This window comes from Fulmarus glacialis, unplaced genomic scaffold, assembly GCF_000690835.1.
Source record: "Fulmarus glacialis isolate BGI_N327 unplaced genomic scaffold, ASM69083v1 scaffold17264, whole genome shotgun sequence".
NCBI lineage: Eukaryota > Metazoa > Chordata > Aves > Procellariiformes > Procellariidae > Fulmarus > Fulmarus glacialis.
The window spans coordinates 29,819-46,631 of NW_009206335.1; the positions used below are offsets into that span (position 1 = coordinate 29,819).

General features: G+C 35.8%; 1 protein-coding gene across 1 annotated transcript in view; it reads left to right on the top strand.

The window, feature by feature from the left end:
• Positions 1–16,007, top strand: part of RB1CC1 (RB1-inducible coiled-coil 1) — a gene marked incomplete at its 3' end in the record, with an annotated part of 42,254 nt that extends 26,247 nt beyond the window's left edge. The window contains exons 8-14 of the mRNA XM_009575714.1: positions 1,569–1,753; positions 2,880–3,066; positions 3,147–3,228; positions 4,105–4,166; positions 5,190–5,293; positions 7,629–7,755; positions 14,092–16,007. Coding sequence (XP_009574009.1) covers positions 1,569–1,753; positions 2,880–3,066; positions 3,147–3,228; positions 4,105–4,166; positions 5,190–5,293; positions 7,629–7,755; positions 14,092–16,007 — 2,663 coding nt within the window. The remainder of the gene's footprint in view (positions 1–1,568; positions 1,754–2,879; positions 3,067–3,146; positions 3,229–4,104; positions 4,167–5,189; positions 5,294–7,628; positions 7,756–14,091) is intronic.
• Positions 16,008–16,813: the final 806 nt, after the last annotated feature.

The window sequence follows — 16,813 nt, forward strand, 5'->3', positions numbered from 1 at the left end:
AATTTTATGTTAAAGATGGGTCCACAGGTACAAGAGTGGCAAAAGATACTCAAATTTATCAATAGTCTTTTGGAACTGAGAGTAAAGCTGGAAGGGATTTTCTGACTCACTGCATCCAGTTTTGTGTAACTTCAGGCTCCATGCCATGTGATTTGTTTAAAAAGCTTACTGAGCTGGTATTTAAAAGCAATTATTTTCTTGACTTCTCTATTCCTTGTGCAAAGTTGTATAGAATCTGATTGTCCTAATGTTTATAAGCATCTGTTAATCTCAGATCAGAAAGTATTCTTGGCCCGTTCAAGTCTAATGCTCCCATGCCTATACTGTCTTTCATTTTGGTGCTTGGCAATTCCCTAACGATTATCACAGCATGTTTCTTCAATGTCTTTGTCTTCCTTGACTGAACAACTCAAGTTCTTTTGATGGGGCTGTCCTGTTCATCGCAATAACAGTTCTTCCCACCTTTTCTGGTTTCCATTCACTTGGCTTGGATAATACATACAGTTAAAATGTTTGCAGCCTGCTTTTGGTTTCATTTTTCAGCAGTTTTGTATAACTCTGTGGTTTACTGTTCTCATCAACTTCAGCTTTAGAAAGAAACAGTTAAAACTATTGTCTAGTTTTGAATTCTTTATTAAGAAAACAAAGGCTTAATAAACATTTGTAGAACTACAAATGTAATGACCAGTGTGATGTTCAAGTAACATGTCAGAGAGATGATATAAATGTGGACAAAATGAAAGCTAAAATTGGTGGTGTTGGGTGGTATTTTCTTGCCTAAAGAATCACACTGTTTCCAGCAGTATTTTATCTTGCCTGTTGAATGTGATGAAGGAGACAGTGGCCTGGCACAGTAGTTGTTATGCCACAAGCCCCCTGTCTTCCTGTGTATGTGTACATACAGCTATCTCTTCTGTGTATGTGTACATACGTTACCTCCTGTAGTCAGCCATCCAAGACGTTTATCTAAGGCAGTCCATCTTCTCCGTTTTGCCTCCCACCCTTTTAGGGGTTGCCTGTTACCATCCACAACAGATAATTCTTCCCCGTGCCCAACTCCTATGTGTAAATAAGACGTCTAGCTGCGATCTGGGCTTTCAAGAAGAATTAGTTTCACGTATGAATTTCTTTATGCAAAAAATACATTCTTTAGCCCATAGTAGTACTGAATATGCTCTAAGTTGATATCAAGTCTTGCATGTGCCAGAAGTTAACAAGCTGGTTGTTTGTGGAAATTAGAATGATGGTTGATGCCCTCCATCCTAGTAGCTACTTTTCTGCTGCATTAACTTTTGTGGTCTTTCACTGGTATTCGTTAGTTGTTTAAAGTTCTTCTAGGGTTGTGTTGTTTGGGAGGGAAATATAAGATAAGATTTATTTGGACTGGATTATAGAATGAAAAGAAAGCAACTTTGACACTTGACTTCTCTATGTAGCGTTCTGTTATACTCCTCAATGGTTACGGTAAGTTTACTAAAATGCTTGCATTCTTACAGAGAAGATGGATCACTTCCATGCTTTTTGATTGTCACAAAGCTTGTGTAACAAACGTGTCTTTTTTCCTCTAGGGATTTTTGGCTAATCAGAAGAGAGCTGAGAACTTGAAAGATCCTTCTGTGCTGCCTGATTTGTGTTTGAGTCATGCAAATCAGCTGATGATTATGTTAACTAATCACAGAAAACTGTTAGATATTAAACAGAAATGTACCACTGCCAAACAGGAGCTTGCAAATAATCTACAAGTCAGACTGAAGTAAGTTACAACTTTTCAACTTTATATGGCTTCCCCTTGTATCAAGACTGTTTAAAGAATGTGTGTCTTCAGAAAATCTTTGGTAATGCATCGAGTTTTTCTTAATGGGAGAGAAAATAAAAGTTGGATCACTTCAGTTTGTATATGAAGTTATTTGTAGGTGTGAAACAAAATATTACTTTCAGAGAAAGTCTTCGTAGAGTTTAAATGGTCTTCATATCAATAAAACAATATCCAAGAACCTACAATCCCCTCCCCTCTCATCAACCTCAGAAGCTGTCAGTATCTTATATAAAGTTTGACCGGCAATTATATTGATGTTTTCAAAGGATTATAATAAGCATAAGTAAAACACTCTTCAGTAGCTTGTGGTCACATCAAAGCAGAAAAACATGCCAGTAGTTTGATTTAGTTCATGAAAAATAATTATATCCAGTCACAGCCAGTAAAAATGATAATTTTTCATGTAAGCATCATTACTGTATACCATGGAAGGCAGTAAGTAGTCTATATTGCTCAGTGGGAAATACAGTTTTTCACACTACTACACTTTAATTATTAAGCTTTAGATAATTTGTCATATCAGATACATAGGAATAGTATACCGAGTTTAACAATTTTTGAAGGAAAAAACTTTGTTTATGCTAGCAGCTAATAATTAGGCAACGTTGTGACCCTGTTAGGCTTGCACGCTGGATATCCATCAAGTAGATTTTTTTGTTGTTTGTTTTTCCTTCTTGAAGAGATTGCAGTTTGTATAGATGAGGCAGGTGCAAAGTGCAGGAAGAAGTAAAGCAGAATCAGCAGTGCACTAGTGACAAAGATTCCTCCTAAGGTTATGTATGCTAAGACCATTCCTTGTCAAAAACGATACCTTAACTTGAATGGTGGTAAGTGTTCATTTTTTGAGCACTGATACGGATATCTTACTGTGAGAAGTTAACAGGGAATTGCAAGGCAATAGCTGAATTCTGAATTGCTTGGTACTTCCAGATAGCCTATTGTTGTCCCATGTAAAATGATGTCGTTGTTCAGTTCATCCAGACACGTTGCTAATCTTAGTGAAATTTAAATGCAGAAAAGATGACTAAGTTGTTATCTTCTAAAGTGTAACCTACTTTTGTAGGTGGTGTTGTTTTGTAATGCTTCATGCTGACCAAGATGGAGAGAAACTACAAGCATTGCTTCGTCTTGTAACAGAGCTCCTAGAAAGGGTCAAGGTTGTAGAGGCTCTCAGTACTGTTCCTCAAATGTACTGTCTAGCTGTTGTTGAGGTTGTGAGGAGAAAAATGTTCATAAAACACTACAGGGAGGTAAGTAAGTAAAACTTTGAGAACAAACCTTTGTGTCAATTTATAAATTAACAACTAACTACATATTTTCCCTTCCACAGTGGGCGGGTGCTTTAATAAAAGATGGGAAGCACCTATATGAAGCTGAAAAAGCAAAAAGGGAATCTTTTGGTAAACTGTTCAGTAAGTACTTTCTCTTTTATGAAATTAGAATTGTGGTTAAGTATGACTTTTGTCTTTGTAGTTAAAATACTTTCATTATGTTGTAGTTTAAATACCTGTATATTTTATTTTTTACTTACATCGGAAATGCATGCAGTGTGCCAGATGGTCCTATTATGAACAGAATATTTTTCTATTAATTTTTCTATTAATCAAATTAGTGAACTGTTTCATATAGATTATCCAAAATACTGTGAAAGTTCTAATTAGTTTAATGCTTGTAAAAGATAAGATTTCTAATTATTACATTTGAATGCAGTTTCTGTTTGAACGTGCTCTGCGAGCTTTACCGTTCTTATAAATAACACTTTTGAAACCATTACTGAATATTTGAGTATTGTTACGACTTCTGTACTACTCCAGAAATAAAAAAGAACGAACACCCATGTCTAAAGAGCTTGACCAGAGGTTAAAAAAATTAAAAATGAAGTTGCTGGTAAAAGAAATCTAATTATTTTTTCTTTTTTCTGCAAAGTATGCAACTTATGTTCTGAATGAACTACTAAAATAAGAAAATTGAGCAAAAGGTTATCAAAATTTTGGAAAGGAGATTAGCAAGATTACAATGAAAATCTGAAAAAGGAGTTGAGGCTTTTATAGGGGTGAACATTAAGCAAAAAGAGGCTGCAATGAAGTGAGAAGTTCTGCCTTTATGGTGGGTTTTGCGTCAAATTCTGTGGTCACTTGTGATTTTTATGTTGTCAAGAGGTGGCATAGTTAGTAATGCTTTCAAATTTAGTTCAGCTGTTAAACTGCAGTAGCTTAACTGGTTTGTCTTGAGGCATTGTTTGTATGTTGCATTTCTTTCTTTTAAGTAACCACTTTTTCTTTGCCCAGGGAAGTCTTTTCTAAGGAATCGTTTGTTTAGAGGACTTGACTCCTGGCCTCCATCCTTTTGTGTATGTACTCAATATCTTCTTGGGTTTTATTTCATTTTTATAAACACTACTTCCATAAATTAAAAACCTAAGCTTAATTCATTCAAGCTGTGTGCCTGTCACATTGCTCTGACAGATGAGCTACTGCTGGGAGTTAGTGTTCTTTGCTATTTCAAGTGACCTATATTAATATCAGTTTGTAACTTGCAGTGTGGTGGGAGAGGAAATGTCAACTCGATACTCCTTTTTAACAAGGAGTTTGTGGTATTGAACAAAAAATTCCTATTAATGATCAGAAAAAAGAAGCCAATAGGAATAATTTCATCATCTAATCCACTCTTCTGAATAATAAAGCCATAAAATTAATCGGGTGGTAAAAGCAAATAAAAGATTTTCATGTTTTTCTATAATCACTAGATGAGCAGAAAAGCATTTTCATCTCTTCATTGGCTGATAACATGAAGGGGTGAAAAAGTATGGCTGTAATCAAGCATTGCCTGTTAACTGTGATTTCATACAGCTTGGTTAATTCAAGTACAATAACTCTCCCTGATTCTAATGTTGCCATCTCACTTTGCCTCACTTAACCTTTTCAGCTTCTCCTTTGTAGCTTTTTTTTGAAAGGATACTTGGAAAAATAAGAATGCCACTCATTTCAGTGTGTTAAATACTGAACTGAGTTAATACTTACTTGTCTGTATGTTTAGTAGCACAATAAGTAAAGCTTCAGTGCCATCTCTTATCCCTTAACTTCTTAAACACGTCCTTAGTGTTTATGAAGCTTGGTAACAGGGAGGAAGTACTGCTGCCCAAGGCACAATGGATAGAATTAATGGCTATAAATGTAAATCTTTTTTTTTTTAGGGGGATGGGAGTGGGCCAGACATGGTTCCTTTTAAAAAAAAGTATGAAATCTTTTGAGAGAGAGATCAGTTTAACAGCAACTTTTCCGTGTTATTAATTAAGCTTTTTTAATCCTTCCTTAGTCATCTTGATATTATTTACCTTAACAACAACGTGTAAATTAATTTCTTCTTAATACAGACACGAAAACCTCGCAGATTTGACAGTGAGCTTCCAGATATCTCATTAAGTGACTTGCAGTTTTTGCAGTCATTTTGTCCTTCAGAAGTACAGCCGTTACTCAGGTAAATCACTTTTTTAAACTGTGCGCGCTATGGAAATAGCTTCCCTTTCTGTCCTGCTCCTACCCACAATTCATTTTTCTTAAGGAACAGACAAGGATATTTTTTTGAGCTAATATCATTCTTAATCAATGCTCTTCAATGACTTAATGCAAATACTTGTTACCTATATGCTTCATGTACTCAAGCTCAGATGATTTGAACAAATGTATTCTGTATTGAGGTGTAAAGGATGTTGGACGTTCCTCTGAGCTGCGTCATAGTTAAAACCCAAAAAACTCTGGTTGTCAGGTTTAAACTGAAATAAACTCATAACTTCATGTATGTTTTGTCAGATCAGAATTAGATTTTTTTTTTTCATTTGCGCATTGTTAATGTGGTATTCTGGAGAAAATAAAACAAATTTCTTTAGGCCAGCATGAGATCATAGAGGTCTCCTGTATTCAATTATTATTTTTCTCTGACAGACTTACCTTACTAAAAGGTGTATGCTGTCAGTGCCTCTTTCTGGAAAAGTTGACTGTTAGAGTGAGCTTTCAAACTCCTAAGTCTTAAGCCTGTACCAGTTGGATAGAGAAATGCCAACCAAGATAATGGACAAGAAATAGGCAGTAGCACGTTCTGTGTAAGGTTCTGTCTAGGAAGAGATCTGTTTGTCGGTATGACCACAATCAGATTATGCAGGGTATCCATCATCCTTCTGCTAGAAGAGATCTGCAGTTAGAGATTTGCTGAGATTCCATTTTTTAGCCCCAAGGCCACAATCCCACAAAGGATGATAAGGTAAATCCAAAAGGAGGATGCTCCCCTGTCATCTGTCAGGTTCACCAACAGTATCAGCCTGATACCTGTTTTTGGTGCACAGTGCAGGAGCTGAATTCACTGCTGTTTTCACCTCTGTTTTGTACTGGCATTCTTTTTGATTCAGAATTCCTGGCCATCCTTCTGGTATTGCTGCTGGAATTAAAAATAAGTATAGTGAGCTTAGTCTGCTTGACAGTGGATTTGCCCTAGATCATGATACAGCTGACCCTTTTAGTTTCTCTTGTTATGCTCTTAGGCTTGCTCCTTAGTGATTCTGCAGGAAAAAAAAATGCAAACTATAGTATCATACTACTGATATTTACCTGATTTTTTGTGTTTGTAAGAATTTTACAACCTTCCTGGGAAGTTCAGACTAAGCTCAGGAAGAATTTTCCCTTGCTATTGTCAGAAAACCAATCACTAACCAAATTGTTTTAGTTGGTCAGAATTGTAGTGACATAGCTTTCCACTTGATGGCAATAGAGGTGGGATTATGTCATGTTCCTCCTGGTTTCTGGGCTCAGGGTTACATTTGGTGGAAATATTGATGATAGTGGTGGATTTGGAACTCGAGTGGGTAAAGCTGTCACACACCTTTGTAGAAACGGAGCTTCAGAAGAAACAACTTTGGTATTTTCATTTAACATCTAAAAAGCAAGCAGTAGGTAAACAGAGACCCAGCACAGAGTCCTTTTCTATCAGCGCTGAAGCCCTGAGCTGCATAATTAAAATGATGCTTCTGTTTACTTAAAATGCTTCAGTCTTCTCAACTTATGTTTCAGCAATTATTGAAATCTTAATTCTACAAAAATACACTGGGTGCCACTTGTCCTGAATATTGAATAGAGAATGCAAAATACATTGAAGTGTAATCTGTTTTTATTATATTGTTAGTCTAAATGAACTCCTGCTTCATGGTTTCAGTGGAGCTGTTCCTGAACAAAGTAAAAATTCTGGATATACGGACTCTCAAAAAAAATTAAATGTTGCTTTTCCAGAAGTTTAGAAAACTTGCAATCGAAAGCTTATCTTGCAACACTTGCAATGTGATCATGACATGTTAATCAGTCTTTTAGTTTAGGTTACCTATCATTAAAATAGTAGAGAACTTATAGCTACTTCAAAGGAAGAGCTGGATTGGAGAGAATCCAACTGGAAGGAAGAATAGTCATTTGCAAACATAAGTGCTTCAATTACAGATCTAATTGCTATCAATTCTCTTCTGTTACTGTTATTGTAACTCTAGGTACTACTGGTAAATGTTTTCCTCGGAAGGAAAAACTCTGACATAGTACTTCCCCATCATTGTGATTATCACTATCTACTCCTTAAAAGCTCTCAAGTTCTTAATACAAAACACAAATACCAGGTGGTTTTAGTGGATTTTCCACGTAAAGTAGATGAAATGAAGAAAGTACAAACCTTATATGGAGGGAAGCTTAGTCTTGTTGGAATATACACATAATAATTTAATTTATTTGAATATTAGATTAACAATGTGGAAAAAAAATTTTAATCCTATACTGTTTTTAAGGGTTCCTATACTTTGTGACTTTGAACCTCTTCACCAGCATGTACGTGCTCTACATAACCTGGTAAAAGCAGCACAGAGTTTGGATGAAATGTCACAAACCATTACAGACCTGCTGAATGAACAAAAGGTATTTTTGTTTTTCTTTACCAAGAAAAGAGAATATTCTATTCAAAAGAATAGAATATTTTCATAGTATTGTTTTATCAACCTTTTCAGAAAGAAACTTTGTTTTTCCCGATGTAAAGATTAGTTGGTCTCATAACTGCATAATAATAGCTTCCTTTCGAATCACGTACTAATAAATATTCTGAGAATTTTGAGCTCTTCAACGAGTAAAGTAAGTCTATCTAGAGAATAGTCAAAAGATCTTAAATATCTTCTAAACATTTAACAGATGCTTATGTTCCACAAAAATTGTAGAAGGAGAATTATTCTGTTAAGATTTCTGCTCTCTGCCATTTTCTCAAGCTTTTGTGTGCAGAATGTGTGCATTTTGCCTTTGTCGCTTTAGTTTGTATTTAATGAAATTGTTTGTTACTACTTTAGATGTTTGCATTGCTGCTTGAAGTCCTTTTGGCACAAGCAGTTAAGGAGAATTTAGGGCCTTGATTGGTTGTCCCCATTAGCCTGAATATTAATGTGTCATCTACTCCTTTGTTGCAGTCCTGCTTTTTGGGGAAGGGAAGAAATATGTGCAGTCTTTTTGTTTGAGTATAGAAGGAACAGATGGCAAAAAGAACTCTCAGATTCTTTCGTGTAGAAACTCTGTTTCTGCCAGTCACTTTTGATTGCTTCTATGCGTTCAGCCTCTGACTTTCATAATACACCAAAGGGGTCCTTTTAGCTTCCGTAGCCTGTCCCAGTGAAACCCTGGGTGAATTTAGCAATGCTTAAAATTATACGTGAAGTTGACTGCTTCAAATCGGGTTTCTTTAGCAGTTTTGCTGTAGAAAAAGTGTCATTGGAAAAAAGTGTGGGACTCTGTTATCTACAGTATAAGTGTTTGTATGCATTTTGATGCTGACTAGAAGCATCTTCTGTAACTGCCAAGGTTATGGGCATGTTCAGTTTTGAATTAACAAATTCCTGCTTAAACCAGGTGACATGAAGTCCTCTATCTTCTTACTCCTCTGGAACTTGAACAAGAGATTTACTGGAAGACTTTCATTTATGTAAAATATGAGATCTGGGCTGCTCATTGTTCTGTAATATAGAAAAGGTGTGTAATTTATGTCATATCTTAGCTCTTTTCTGTATTTATGAAGATTAATTTTTATATGAACAGCCGTTAAGAACAAAAGTGTTAGGGCCTGATCACTGTATTAGCCAATGGAATGGTTAGGAGTGGTGTAAATTTTGTGACATCTGGGAGTTTTTTTAACATGCTCTTCCAAAAGACCATGCTCTGAGATATAGGAGTCAGCCCCCAGCATCCTGAAATTTAGCTCATAAGAAGCCAGGATAGTGGCAGGTGTTCTAACGAATTCATTTTTCACTAAGGCTTGCATTGTTAGAAGAGTGTGAAATAAATCAAAATAAATCAAAATTTTTAATCCAAAATACACATAACGACAGTGGGAAAATAAGCAGGAAAGGTGCCTTACTTGTTCAAGACTTGATGGTTTGCCCTTTTTCGTTCAGACTTGCTTATCTGAGAAATTTTTATCAGTGTCTGGCTGCACAAAAAAGGTGTTTGCCAAATCAGGAGGATCTGTTCTTTCCACTCTCTCTTTTGCTGTGCTTTGACCAGTTTGAATTCTTGGCTTACTCAGAAATGTCAAGTGCTTAGACAGATTTGGATAATTGTCTCTTTCCTTAGAGTAAATTGCATTGCACAGTCAAAGCTGGGCCATTCATGATGTCATCTTGAAAATGTCTATCTCTGTGTGTAATTTCAATGATTCATTTGAACTCTTTTTTGGAATTGAAGCAAATAGAGCTTTCAGAGATTTTTTTCCTTTTCAACGACAGTGCTCTTGTTATTACTTGGTGAAAGATACTAGGTCTTTCTCTGTGTTGCTTTGTCCCACAGATGGTCTAGAAGTGTTTTTTAAATTATACTACTTTTGTCCGTGTTCTTTTTTTGCATAGAATTACTGAAATAATTTGAAAATGTTCTTTTCTTATCCTTAGTATTACTGGGAATTTACAGTATATAATTAGAAGGATGAATAAACATTTAATAATATTCCTGAATATGCCTACAGCTTCATGCACCTACACATTCTGTTTGTGAACTGTAAGATATTGTCCCAGTTTGCTGCAGAGTTGGCGATGACTGTGCAGGTGTTGAGTGTTGCCCATGTAGCAGGACGTTGTTCTTGTCCTCTCCTAAGGAGATATTTTTGACCCCAACCTCCCTTTCCATACAAGTGACAGCAGAAGCTTGGTTCTTTAAGTTGGACTGGAGTAGTTTCCCTGGCTTGTTGGTAGTGCAGCAGTTTAGCTCTTTCTGGGTCAGGTGGGAGTTCATCCTACTACATCAGCCACAGCAGCTTTTGATAGTTGCTTTAGGCAGGAGAGAAAAGCTGTGGGCGCAGACAAATGAGCAAAAAGCAAGTGAGAGAGGAGATCCAATATCTTACGAGGGAGGTTAGTACCATTTCTTTTTAAGTGTCCCCGTAACTCTTACTATTTCAGCTTTCAAGTTCATAGAACATTAATGATGATATGCTTCTCTATCTGATATCCGATTTCTTTTTTTAGTATTACACCAGAGTAGTTAAACAACATTGTTGTTGATTTGTTACTACTTCGAAATCTGTTTTCCTTTTTAAACCTCTCTGCTTGTTCTTTGTAATTTAGTAGTCTCACACCAAAGATATTGCTGTGCCCTCTCATTTCCATAATACAGACAAAGTTTAAGCAGATCAGTGATTGGGTTAAAGATATCCAGGAGAAAGTTAAGGCCCTGTAGGAATCAGGTAAGATGATTAAGGTGTCTTCTCCACGGTTAGTAGGTGATTAACATACGCAATCCTTTGTTATTAAAAGTTTCTCTTACAAGAGAAGCTGGCTTTTCAAGTAAGATTATGAATCTACCATTTGTTCTAGTTGAGTTCGAAATTCAAACAGTTTGTAATCCTTCCAAGAACTGCCACATTCCCTGTTTATCATAGTAACATAACTAGAACAAGGCATATAATCCTGCAACACTTGAGAACTTATAAATTAGCTCTGCTTCTCTGTCTCTGCTTTCTGTTTTTTCTTGTTTGCTCTTGACTCCTTTTCCTTTGTCATCACAGGAATTACAGTGTATGACATATGCATACATTGCTGCCTGTAGACTGTAAGTAGACTAGATGGCAGGCACCAGCTTCTCGGGAAAATAGGCAACAGTAAACACAGTCTTTGTTTCGTTTTCTTCTTTATGCTATATCCTTAGTCTTTATCTTTTAGGATGATTCTGCAGGGGTGCCAAAAGTAGATACCATCTTTCCTTTGCACTTGGCTTTCTATAGGGCCTTCTAATATTCAAAGTCTTTGAAGTGCTTTTTTAGTATGTGCTTACTGACATCTGTGTTGCTAGCTATTATTACTGTTAAAGCTCTGGTTTAAAAATGTTAAGTGTTTGTCACTTAAAGCATAACCTTTGAATCCAGGCATGTATCCTTCAATATTTCTTTTTCTAAGTTTTCTTAGATAAACAGCAAGCTAAAATTAAACCCCAGGGAAATGCTTAAACCTGGACTAATAGTACTTTTAACAAAAGGAGCATTTCCCTTTAACTTTTTTTGTCTCATGTCCTGTTTCATTTTTGATAACTAAAGACGGTATTATGTGTATAATGAACATCTTTTTTTTTTACAGAGGGTTTTCACCATTGGATTTCAAAATCATTGTATGATTTACCTTCATATAGATGCAAAGGCTAATGGAGATGAGATGTAAATGCAGCTCTGCTATATAGATGAGTGTCAGAGCTGGAAATAGGTTCTTCCTAAATCTCAGTTCAGAATTCAATCACACTACATCTCCATTAAGAGAATATTTAGATGGTACAGAGAAGAATAGGGTCCCTTTTTGGGTAGCAGCCATTTGTAAAAGATTGAGAAAACAAAAATCGGCTATTTATACATCAGCAGTCTGATATCTGTCACTTCTGTCTGTTTTTTTTGAAGTTCTGTTGCTGACCATTTATTGCCCAGCTCCACTAACTGTTGCCAGTCAAGTAGCTGAGTTCAATGGATAGCACAAGTTTCTTCAATAAAAACTAATGTACTAAAGAACACCAGATGTGATTTAAATGCATGGAGACAGTGTGGATGGTTTGGAAAAGAGGCATGAGCAGGATCATCAGGATCAGCTGGAGGCAGTGTTGGCTTTTTGGAGAAGAGCACCATTCTGAAAGGTCTCCAGCACTTTGAGACTGAACATCTTATGGGAATCTTTTACTGCAAATGTTCCCCTGAGTCTTTACAAACAGTTTCTTTTCAGGATGGTCACATTCCTCAGATCAATAAGGTCAAACAAGTCCTTCAAGGATGAAGGATAGAGAAGCAAGGTAATGGTTGGGCTATGGTGTTGCAAACAATGCATCTGAGATCTTGCAGGACACTGATCCATTCAAAAAACTCACTTCTCTTCCAGTTTGTGATCCTGATGATCCTCCTCACGACTCTGCACCCTATGTGTCACAGATACTCTCCTTACGTATTTTAACTGTGTGTATTTCACTGTAATTTTCTTAGGAAAAATTGCTTCGCTATCCATCCTATTACAGACTTGTTCAGGAATGCATTCTTGGTGGATACTGAGGCTGTATGTTGCTTTTTGGCTTCCACTGGGATGTGTTTTGCACTTGCTGAAGCTTAAGATTTATATTTTTGGTTTAAGAATCTGCAGATGATATTATTGTTGGCATTAGGGTTTTTATATTCCCTGTTGTATTTAATAGTTAACAGTATAAGACATTACAGGTTGACCATTTGTTCCTAGTTCTGGTAGATGTCAAGATAGTAAAGGAAGAGGACTTTAATACACATGTCACTTATTCTGTTCAAGCAAGCTTGCAAGCAGTAAATTTATTATGTTAAATCTATTAAATAAATAGCAAAGATAAGAAAATCTATGACTGAAGTGTAATCTTGTAGATACATCATACTGTAGGTTAAATTGAGTTTTAGTCACATTTGAAAAGCTTGACAATCGCAGAACACGGGCTGTTGGCACAGTCTCTAAGGCCTTGCTGAGGTTGATTATTTTTTTTTAAAGCATTTCAAATGGTGCTTTACTGAATTTCAAGTGCATAGAAATAAGTGCACGTAACGTGGCCTGCAGTTACAACTATTATAGCTATGATAAATCAAAATTCAGCTGAATTCACTTAAAAGTATATATTCCATGGCAGTATAGAAAAGCATGATATCTTTGAAATAGCAAAGATTGTTTTTTCAAACACTGTGCATGAATTTACACTTTACAGTAGAGTATGCACTGGAACTTGATCTTGCTTTGTAATTCATATAGTAATGAACAAGAACTGATGATAATGAGATTTAAACATGTTATCTAATCACAATTAATCGGAAAATTGGTTTGAAGGTAAGTTTGAGAATCAAAAGCACTGGAATTGATCAGAATTACTTGGGAACAGTTCCATCAAGGTGGAAAAGCTTTACTTAATCTTTGTATTGGTTTACAAGCTGCTGTTACTGGTGGATGATTATTGGGTGGTTATTCAAACTATTAGCTTTTCAGCTGAAGATTGAAGTGTCTGATGCTACAGAATCAGGTTTGGTGGTATCCAGGGTCTAGAGGCAAAATGATAAAAATTGGGAGCGATGGGAGCAGCATGGAGGGGAAAAAAAATCCACTCAGACTGTGATGTCTTGCAAAAATCTGGTTCTTGAAAAATCAGAATACTGCTTTAAATTAGAATGTGCCCTTCATTATACTGTCTTACTTTTACACTCTCACAAGAACAGTTCTCATGCATGTTTTTGATACGTTAGTAGACAACAGTTTTGTTGTAGTTCAGCTTTTTGTAAACCTTCTTAATTTAGTATATTATACTGGATTACACTGATTTTAACAGCAGTATTAGCAACAATAAAATAAAAATATTTTAGTAACAAAATTATTAGGAGAACTGAAATAAATAGGCTGTTAGAAAACAAAGCCTATTTCTGACTGGTTACTTCAGTTTTTCGTATCATCCAAACTTACTGTTTCAGCCCTTTCAAATACAATTATACGTGATCTATGTAGGACTTTGGGGTAGGTGAACATTTAATATTTATGTATTTACAAATGGTGCTTTTTTTGAAGCTTACTAGAAAATCTCTCTGAATTTCTGCAATTTTTACTTAAATTTTAATCGTATGTATTTTGGACCGTTACGGAGAATAAGGCTGATTTCTTAAGTTCTTGGTTTTGCCTGGTAATTTTTAATTAATTTAAAATATTAACACTTTTGCCTATGACTTCGTTAAGTGTTTGTTTCATATTTTATAACTTGTAGGCCTCCAACAGTCAAGCATCGCCACAATCTGCTACTACACCAAGGATGGAAAGTACAACAGGAACCGCAATTGCTACCTCTTCAAGAACTCCTCCATCGCTCAGTCTTCAGGGTCCCCTGTGTCCTCCTGTGTGTCCCCCAGCTCCATTAGAAGAATTGTCTCCAGACAGCATTGATGCTCATACATTTGATTTTGAAACTATCGCCCATCCAAACTTGGAGCAAGCTCTTAAGCAAGGATCATTAGACTTAGATTCATTAGCAGAAAGTCCAGAATCTGACTTTATGTCAGCAGTAAATGAATTTGTAATAGAAGAAAATCCAGTATCTCCTAATGTAATAAGTGATCCACAAAGTCCAGAAATGATGGTGGAATCTCTTTATTCTTCAGTTATCAATGCAATAGACAGTAGACGTATGCAAGATACAAACTCTTGTGTAAAGGACATTTCAGTAGAAAATGCATCTCTCAGTGTTTGCATGGAGAAGTGTAGGGTTATTGCCCAAGACTCGAAGGTACATTTAAGAGGTATAAAAGAAGATCTTTGCCACTTTAGAACACTTGTACAAAGAGAACAGTGTGACTTTTCTAATTCTTTAAAATGCACTTCGTTAGAAATAGTAAGTACTATTGAGAAGGTAAAACTTTCACTTGAAAAAACACTAAAAGATAAACATCAAAAAGAATTACAGTCTTTGAAAAGTGAATATGAAACTAAAATTAATAAATTATTGGAGGATGGTGAAGAAAATAAAAAGAAGATTAAAAAGTTAAAAGGTGATTTATTAGGCCTTGAGGAAGTTCTTCAGAATAAGAATGATGAATTTGCAATAGTGAAAAATGAGAAAGAAGCTGTAGTTTGCCTTCAGAATGAAAAAGACCAGAAATTACTTGAATTGGAATGCCAAATGGAGACACAAAATTGTGAAATTAAGGAACTGAGACAGTCACGTGAGATAGTACTTGAAGACTTGAAAAAACTTCATGTTGAAAACAATGAAAAACTACAACTCCTGAGGGCAGAACTCGAGAGTTTAGAGCAAAACCATTTAAAAGAACTGGAAAGCAACCTACAAGCCAGGCATTTACAAGAATTTGAGAAGGTGCTAGCTGAGCACAAGGACTGTTTAGATAAATTAAAAAAAGAGAACCAGCATAGACTTGAACAAATGCAGGAATCTCATGCAGTAGTTGTGCAAGAGAAACAACAACAAGTAGAAGACTTACAACTCAAGGTTTCAGATCTGTCTGATTTGAGGTGCAAATTAGAAGTTGAACTTGCCCTGAAAGAGGCAGAAACTGATGAAATGAAGCTTCTTTTGGAAGAAAGTAGAAACCAGCAACAAGAGACCTTAAAATCTCAGATTGATAAGGAAACTGAAAGCTTAAAAAAGGAGATAGATAAATTAAACAATAAAATACAGATTAACAGTGATGAATATCAAGTGGGCTTATCGGAACTAAGGACTCTGATGACAATTGAGAAAGATCAGTGCATTTCTGAGCTAGTAGACAGATATGAAGAAGAATCAAATTTGCTTAGAACTGAACTAAATAAAGTAACACTTCTTCATCAAAAAACTTCTGAGGCAGAAAAAAGACTTTCAGAGCAAATAACGGAACTACAAAGTAAGTTAGAGTTGGAAGCGAATGCCCTAGAAAAGGAAAAAACAGAAAAATTGTCTCTCTGTGAGCAGCAGGAAAAATACGAAGCTATTATCTGTAAGCTTAAGGAAGAGAAAGAACTGTTAGTATCTAACCAAGAACAAGACAGGCAGTTGCTCATTCAGAAGCTCAATTGTGAAAAAGAGGATGCAGTACAAACTGCTTGTAAAGAGTTTGAATTACAGAGGGAAGCTGCTGAAAAAGGGCTTTTGGAAAAAATACAACAACTTGAGATGCAAGTAAATCGGAGGTACTGTAAGAATTAAGTTGCTGTGTTTTATTAGTATTTTAAAGTAATTAATGTGGTATATTCATGATACACTATGCAGTAAGTAAAATTTCTACATATTTGTAATAGTGTTTGTCTGGGTTGGTTTCTATATTCAAGTTTTGAGTTACTTCCATTTTATAGGTAGTGATATTCCTGTGTCTGTGGTTAATCTCAAAGACTGTAAAATATCTTACACAATATTATTTCCAGACAGCGATGAAGGTTTTATATTTCAGTCTTGTAATGTTATGTTGAAGGAATGTTTCCACAATAGCATGTTGCTTGAAATTCTGATTTTGATGGTCTCAGCCTCTCTCTCCTTTCCCATCCTTTGCTCTGGTATTAGCACTGTGTGAGCGTGCAGTGGCTAGCTTTTAGGCTGATAACTTTCTTTTATTGGCTAACTATACACTCTTGTTAGTGCTAATGGTGGCATGAAAAAGGTGGTGGGAATATATATGATCGACTGAGAACTGTCTGATGGCCACCTGGACTTCCATTGACTTTAGCTGCCATGGTTATGTATTTCAAGGGTCTTAAGTTTGAGCTTTATAATGAAACACACGTGGGCAACATTCTTCTAAAGAACATCCTAACATCATTCTTTTTCATTGTTAATTTCTGCAGTGTTTTTCCATTTTAAAAAGAAAAATATATTTTCCCTTGCCATAAATGCCTAGAATTACTCTTTCTGACTTCTCATACCTTACCTACTTACTAGTTCATAATGCCTGTCAGCAGAGTAGATTATTATTACTTGGGGAAGAGTGGCTGGAAAGCTTCCT